Here is an 8,290-nt window from a genome sequence, read left to right on the forward strand (position 1 = left end):
TTAGAATGGTAATGTATTAATTCATACCTTAGCTAACTAATGATAAGTGGATAAGAGCAAGGATAGATCAAAACAGTATATTAAAACTTAATAAACTTAATAAAAAAGAAGCAGCAAACAGGAAAACCCAAAAAAAATTAAGGCTGATCACTATCCGTCGCTTCGTTATCTAGTTTCTCTCTCTTTTGCTCCAGAGGATTCAACTTCAACAGTTGTTGAGATAGCATGTTGTCCCAAAGTGTTATAACATCGGGTGTGATACCCGAGTTTGCTTATCTTTTTGGCACGCTCTACAAACATATGGAACTCCTGAATTTAGATTTGACACACCTCAAAAAACATCAAAGTTATTCAGGTTCTTCTATGTCTTAAAGTTAGCATGACCTAAAATGTCCCAAATCATTATTACATAGAAAGACAACAAACAATTCCATGTGACACAAGGGCATACACTTTCACGTCATTCACAGACAACAATTATTTAAATACAGAGTTTCGCCCCCACGAACAAAGTTCAACTCTAACTACATTCAAGATACAGATGAAAATATACATGAAGAGTACATATTCTTTCAACAAACCTTTTCTCAGATTTCTTTTAACACAATCCTGACCCAGCTATATCGTAAAACAGACGTAAGGACCATTCTAACTTCACTTATCTACCTTCCAAAACCATTGTTGGAGGAAGAAAGTTGCTGGGAGCCTGGGACCAGTCCTCACGCGTGATCTTCGTGTGAGTGACTTGGAACTTCATGTTGACCATCTAGGGGCATGTATTGCGCCATTATAGCCCTTATCTCCGAGTCCATATATGACTGGAAATGCAACCATGGAAAAAGAATTCAAGACCACAGATTTTACACAATACTGCAAAGATAGTAAGGAAATATGCTGGCATTGATCACGGAACCACAAAATATACATTAAATTTGATAAAGTAATATATTACGGAGCTTCATATTTATTTTTTTTAAGGCTAGGTATAGATAAAGGTTTGGCAAATCAAGTGGCAAATGCTGTTAAGTATCACAAAACAGCTGGGGTCGAGTTGGCTCAAACAGAACCACATCCTCCGCACAAACGCAGTGCTATTTTCATCAAATTATTTCATTCGCTAAATTTACATGTTATTATAGCAAGGCTATACGTTATCTTGATTATATACCATGTTTATGGTAAAAAAAATAAATATATCTTGGGACAGAGAAAGCTGAATATTAACTGAATATTGTCTCTCAAACCAATATAAAATATTTTAAAATTTCAGATAACATACCTATAATATTGAAAAACTAGATACCCGGGCATATTCTTTTGTAACATGATATTACGGCAGAAAACAAGAAAATAAAGTGCAACTTTCTCAAGCTCATTTTAAACAAGTTCTCGAAAAATAATTTCCAAAAATAAAACCAAATATAGTCAAAGATCTTCAACAAAAAAATCAGTGTCAGATTGCCAGGACAAGCATATTCACGCACATGTATGCATAGAAACTTACCCTCAATCTATGTCTGTACACAAGATATGCCCCACCACAAGCGATAGCCAATCCAATGAAAATGACCCAAACAGCCACCCAAGAAGACTTCACCTCAGTAGCCCGCTTACCTGCAAAAGAAAGAGAATAAAAATTAGTCTAAGACTATGAAAGGACACCAAATACATTCAGAGCAACAACAATTTCAGATGAACATACTTATGCACGTATCATGGTCCCACATATATAACAAATCCCCACTACAAGTGCAATCATAGCTGCCCCACGTATTCTTGCATCTGCATTCAGGGCATTGACAGGCTTTCTTCTCCTTACACTCGTCAATATCTGTATGTCGAGGAAAATAATGCAAGGAAAACATCAAACTAGGAGCAACATATAATCGCACAAGAATACAACTCCTCATTTTACTACACGCTATTTGAAAAATTGAGCTCATGTCGTTGCAACAAAGTGATAAATGGTCATATGGAACTCAAAAACCCGAATATTTATTTTTGATCCTTGTGCAGGCAGCCATAGAGTAACCTAAAGCAATTGTTGTCTGCATCACCTTGCTATCAATGGAAATCTGACAAAAGACATTGGCTTTGATACAACTCGTAATATCCAATACCTACTGCTCTACCAAAAGCTAAGTATGACAATAACAATATAACTCGAACCTTCAAACAATAATTCAAGTGCTACAATCAGATCACTATATCGCATATGTAACCACACAGTTCAGTAAAAGTAGCTAATTGCTGCTATCCAACAATATTAAACAATTTCACTATTATCAACAACATTGTCAAGGAATTGAGTTTGTCATTATATAAAAAAACTGTACAAGAAAAATGTTTCATGACTTTGCACAACATGTCGACGCAATAAACCTCAAACAGCAAGAAGCAAGGGAGGCGTTGGACGGATGAAATGACAAATTATAGAATGGGTGGCTCTGTCGAACAAAATTTAAGTCAGGCTTGGATGGCACCATCAAAACAGATTTACCTAAGACATCAGTTTGTACTCAAAACATGAAAAAACTGTGATATCAGCAAGGCTAACATGCAGATGCTCCAAAATAAATGAAAAAAAATCGATTTTACAGAGTACAATGATTAAAGAGTTATATTGTTATGCAAGTATGCAACAAAGAATACTGCTAAAAAACATATAAGTTTTCTACCAGTAAATTTGGTCGCAATTTAGTATTATGAACTTGTATTAGGTGTTGTAGATTCACGCACTCATTAATAGTGTAACAACAAACAAGTGTAGTGTTGATATCATTTTAAGTCATCCATTGGGTATGGTAAAGCTTAACTTAAAGCAATGTTTTCATAACCGGACCGGTGATCGAACCGGTCTACCTTAAAAAAACGGTCCAACCGGTTCGACCGTTTTAACCAGACGGTCGGACCGGAAAATATAATATAATATAATAAATAATATCTTTTAAATTTTAAAAATCTAAAAATGTATATAAATAAACAAAAATATATTTATCATAGTTTAAAAAATAAATAACTATATAAATATATTCAAAATATTAATTATAGCTATATATACTATATTTTTAAAAATAAATTAATTAATTAAAAAAATATAATAATATAGAAATAATATTTTTAACGAATTAAAAATTTCAAATAAGCATTTGTATATATATAATAAAATATTAAATTAAGATTTTAAAATAAAAAAAAACAATTTAAAAAAAAAATTAAAAAAAATTCGAAAACCGGTTCAACCGGTTCGGTTCTTAGGACCGGTTCTTAGCCGGTTCTTGGCCGGTTCGACCGGTTTTGACCGGTTCTTGACCGGTTCTGAGCGGTTGAACCGTTAAAACGGTTTTTAAGGGTATTTCGGACCGGACCAGTGACCGGTTCCCGGTCGAACCGGCCGGTCCGGTCCGGTTTTTAAAACAGTGACTTAAAGAGTAACACTCAATGGCGAAGTACCCAGCTAAGAAGAAAGATGGATCAATGGATCGACAAGTAATGAAGAGGAAATATTCTGATAAAAATGTAGGATATGAAAGTGTGATGCACAAGGTTTTCTTACCTTCACAATTTTTAACACCATCTCCTTTAAATCCAGGCGGACAAGCGCACTTCCCTTCTTCATAATCCTATTGTTAAAATTTATTTATTTACATAAAATATTCCATTATATCCATATATTGGACTAGAAAAAAGATCCAGAAAAAAATGTAATGAAATCACCAACCACGCAAGCTGAAAAGGCGATTCCATTTCTGTTTTCGTTCCAACAGCCACCATGGCTGATTTGGCATCGCCCAGGACCAGTTGCTGCGTATGAGAAAAAATATTTCGTTCACAGTCCAACAACATTACATTGCAATGTGTATAAAAGAGCCCAATTACTATTACATCCTGTGAAACAAATATCACAGGGTCCATATTTGGAGCTATTATGTGCAAAATCTATATTCAGCATTCAGAAACAATTTTTACCCATTTCAGCTGCACCAGAAGTTAACGTAAAACATAACATGGGTCACATTTCGTGGAGGATTTCCCAAGAACTTGAAAAGTTTCAAATAAAGTAGATAAATCAAATGATTTGTTTGTGCGTGCATGCAAATGGCTACTTCAATCACGAATTTTCTGATAAACTGATAAACACAAATTGCTATAGTCAAATGACAAAATCAAATTTTTTTTACAAACCAGTGCAAGAGTTGTAACCATCTCCCTTAAACTTCACGCCGTTAACCACAGGGCATTCACAAACTCTTCCTCGAAATGTATCCTAAATCCACATACACGAATACTTTCAAAAGTTAATACAAGCTGGAGGTAAAAGTATTTAAATCATACTGAAACACCTTGCAAGCCGTAAGATTAGCAGCCTTGTCCTGCCAGCAGCCACCATTATTTTCCAAGCATTCATTTGTTTCCACATCTGCAGTCAAAAAAGTAGAAAGTCTCCTCTAACACATGACTGTATAAATCACGTACCCATCAACCATTGGATTAACTCTATAAATAACTTACCGCCACTCAAACAAACAGAAGGTTCGGTAGTTTCCTCAAAACCTGAGCATATAGCTTTTAGCACAGCACCTTTCTCCAATTTACCTGAAAGCCAACACATTAGGACTCTAGTATTTAGTTCGCTTAATGAAAGTTATAAGAGTCAAAAAACTGACCTCGATATTGCCGATTATTCACAACAACTGTAGGCAATATGGTTACATCACCACGAGATCCTTTCCCAACCTGCAGATAAATTACTTTTCAGACATTTTACATGAGTATAATCTCATGGGAACGTAACAAGAACAAACAGAACAGCAGTTCACAATGATTCAAAAACTTGACAACAAAACTCACTTGAGCATCCTGCTCCTCTTTCAAAACAGGATTGTCCGAATCATCATCAGGGTTACCCATGCATTTTTCGATTTTTTTCAGATCAAGCCCTGACACGCCAACCACAATGGAACACAATGATCAGAAACAATACTGGACCAAAACAAGTTACAATGAAAGGCATGAAAGGTTACCTAATGATTTGATAACACCATCAGCACATTCTTTATTGTATTTCTTCTCCTTCATGGGGCATCTAATTTGGAAATCAGTAACGTAATCCCACCAGATCCATGACTTTTGGGCCTCTTTGGCTACTTTAAACAAACATAACTGTCTCAAGTTTTCAAGAACAACGTCTTTTCCATCATAACCAGAGCTAAAATCTTCTTCAGGGTCTGGAGCACAATATCGTCCATGGTTGATGCATTGGGACTTGCATTGTTTGCTTATAGTGAATGCCTGAGGACAGTACCAAGTTATATAATGAGGTGTAAATTGAGTATAACCACCTTTCTCGAGAATTTGAGCAGCACCCTTAAACTCTTTTACAAAGTCCATCAGCATGTCACATTTAACCCCACACTCATCATTGCTGTTACTCCACAGCTCATATTCAACTCGATCATCTGGATGTGGAACAGCTTCTCTCCAATCAAGATTCAGGTTCACCATATCACCGCCATTGATTGCTTTCTTTAACCTTTCACCAAAATTTTTGCTAATCAATGCAGATGGTATTGTTATGTTCTCAATATATTTTCCAGAAGCAACATCTTCTTCAGGTGAGTCCATAGTTATCAATGGTTCATCAACATCATCAGCAACTAGAACTGCAGCTGCACCGGAATTTTGAGCATTCCAAACCTTTAAGGCAAAAAAACATTCTGCATTGCAATGGATATTTATTAAAATTTGTGAAAATGTTCCATAAAAACATATATAACAACGTTCATATTTCTAAGACAAGGGAACTTGGCAGCAAATTACAGCTAATTACTATTACTAAGAAGTTTTGGTTCAATATAAAAGCAAAACTTAACTTCATCAATTAAAAAAAATTCCTGAAAACAAATCCAATCCAATTTATGAACAAATGGATAAACAGGCATACACAACCCACAGAACCTTATCAGGCAAATTTTATGAACAAAGAGGAAATACTTCAAACAGAGGCTTCTAAAATTTATGTTTCGCAAGTAACACAGAGATGTGGGTCAACTCAGACAAATTGTTCATTTCAACGGCTTAAAAATAATTAGTAAAGCAGAGCACATTTGTCAATCTAAATGACAAAGTCAAGGGCTGAGAGCATATCCTTGAGCTAAAAGATCTGACGAATAATCACATATGCAACTTCAATTAAAAGGTGGAAGAAACTTATTTGTTTTTAACATGAAACCCAAGAGCCAGACTGTGACACTACACACACCTGGAATACACAACCATCAAATTTTTTTGCCATAAATGGGCCAACACTATCTTAGGAGAGAACTCTCACTAATTGTCAAAAAGGGAAATAGTCTCTCTCAACCCAAAAAAACAACAGCTCCTAATTCAACCAACATGCAGCCAACTAAGCATACAATGGGGAAAAACATACTAAACCTCAAACCATAAGCACATCACACAATAATTCACATAAACCAATCAATACCCAGAGAGTATTTCAGAAATCATCAAATTTAAGCTCAGATTAACAAAATTCACAAAACGGGAATCTCTAAAACAGCATGCACCTCCACGATCAACAATAACAAAGGTAGGTAAAGCTCCAGGCCTGGCCTTGAAAGAAACCCCAGAATCTCCAAACGGTTTGCACCCATCCTTATTGTCCTTCGAATACACCACAGTTCCAGCCATGCTTCCACCATACTGCGGAATCCCAAAGTTCCCGATCGCACTATCGTAAGTACCCTTCAGGTCCTCCGGTGACGTCACCCTCAGACTATTCTTCTCCACCACGAACGGACCCACAACTAACTCAGTGAAAATCAGAAGCAAAAACCCAAGAAAGACTGCGCTTTTTGATCTTCTGGAACACCCCATTTGCCAAGAATTCCAGAGGAAGCAATAAAACCTCCAATTTGTTAAATTATCTGTAGAAATGGGGGTTTTGTTCTCTCTTCTCCGGGGCTCCTGCGATCAAAGATCAGGAACACACGCACTGAATGTGTAATCAGTGCGTGGGATGTCGGTTGTGGCTTGAAAACTATGCAAATCTGAATTGGAAAACCGTGAAAAAGTTTCGATTTTTACCATTTGGACTTCACTTTGTTTAGTACAGTAACTTACAAACCCTTCACATCAAATGTTTTAATTTGAGCAATTAAAAAAAATGTTTTTTATTATTTTAGCTTACTAAGAAAGTGTTTGTAACCTCTAAAAATAAGTGTTATGAAAAGAATCTTCATAATCAATTTTAAAGATTGCAAATACTATCTAAGAAGAAAAATGCTACATGTACAAAAAATTACATTATATTTGAAATTACAAAATTATCTCTCTGTTTTATTTGAAAAAACTCTTTTCACAATACACCAAAGATAATTATATAATTTCAAGTGCAATGTGTACCCAATAATAAATATATGTAGTCTTTCATATACAACAGTTCGCATATCATGAAAAAAATTCAATATAATTATTATAAATATCAATGTACGATTTATTATATAACCAGGCGTTGCTCGAAACCATGTTTTGAGATATTATCTTAAAATAAAACTTGATACAAAAAAAGACATTTAACGATGATACATCCTTGTTTTATTCAATCTACTGTATATATCATTTATATTTTTTATTCAAATAGACAAATAAATTAATTTATCATATTTATATGATTTTTTTGTTTATTGTTTCGTGACCTCAGTCGTGAGCCAGGCCTAAATATATATCCAACCATCTGCATTTACTTGTAGTGGGAGTCATGGTTTTTTTTTTTTAATCCAGAGTCATGGTTTTAATACTTAAAAACGAGAAAGTTTATGTTAGCACATGACCCATGTGTTGTATACATTCAAGGGTTCAATTTTTTTTTCATTTGAAATGTTCACAAAAAATGTGAGTCGTTGGATCCCGAACAATGGGATAGCATCCCTGAAAGATAAATCACTCCGACTTTTATGACATTTTTGGGCCATTACATATATATATGTCAAAACGGGCAGGCGGGGCGGGCCGGCACGCAACCCGCCTCAACCCACCTTTAGGCGGGGCGGGGCGGGCCTCCAAATACTCAACCCAACCCAACCCAACCCAACCCAACCCACCTTGAGTCGCGGGTTGGGAGGGCCGGCCCACCTAATTTTTTATTAATTTTTTAAAAAATAAATGTTATTTTTTAATTAAAAAAAATTATAAAAACACTTGAAATTCTAAGAAAATGAAAAATAAAATTTAATCAAATAGTTTAATCAATATTAGAAAGTATTACTATGAAAAATTAATAATATAT

At 35.0% G+C, this 8,290-nt stretch overlaps 1 protein-coding gene across 1 annotated transcript; it reads right to left on the bottom strand.

Moving 5' to 3' along the window:
* Positions 1-416: 416 nt before the first annotated feature.
* On the bottom strand, positions 417-7,099 carry LOC140860284 (vacuolar-sorting receptor 3-like). The gene is made up of 12 exons (XM_073263221.1): positions 6,570-7,099; positions 5,025-5,717; positions 4,852-4,940; positions 4,668-4,737; positions 4,513-4,596; positions 4,344-4,420; positions 4,186-4,267; positions 3,722-3,804; positions 3,557-3,623; positions 1,703-1,831; positions 1,505-1,614; positions 417-818 (listed from the first exon to the last, which is right to left on the bottom strand). Exons 1-12 carry the CDS (start codon positions 6,877-6,879, stop codon positions 720-722), a joined length of 1,893 nt encoding a protein of 630 aa, XP_073119322.1. The 5' UTR covers positions 6,880-7,099; the 3' UTR covers positions 417-719.
* Between the last annotated feature and the right edge of the window lie 1,191 nt (positions 7,100-8,290).

The sequence above is a fragment of the Henckelia pumila genome, chromosome 4, assembly GCF_033568475.1.
Source record: "Henckelia pumila isolate YLH828 chromosome 4, ASM3356847v2, whole genome shotgun sequence".
NCBI classification, from domain to species: domain Eukaryota; kingdom Viridiplantae; phylum Streptophyta; class Magnoliopsida; order Lamiales; family Gesneriaceae; genus Henckelia; species Henckelia pumila.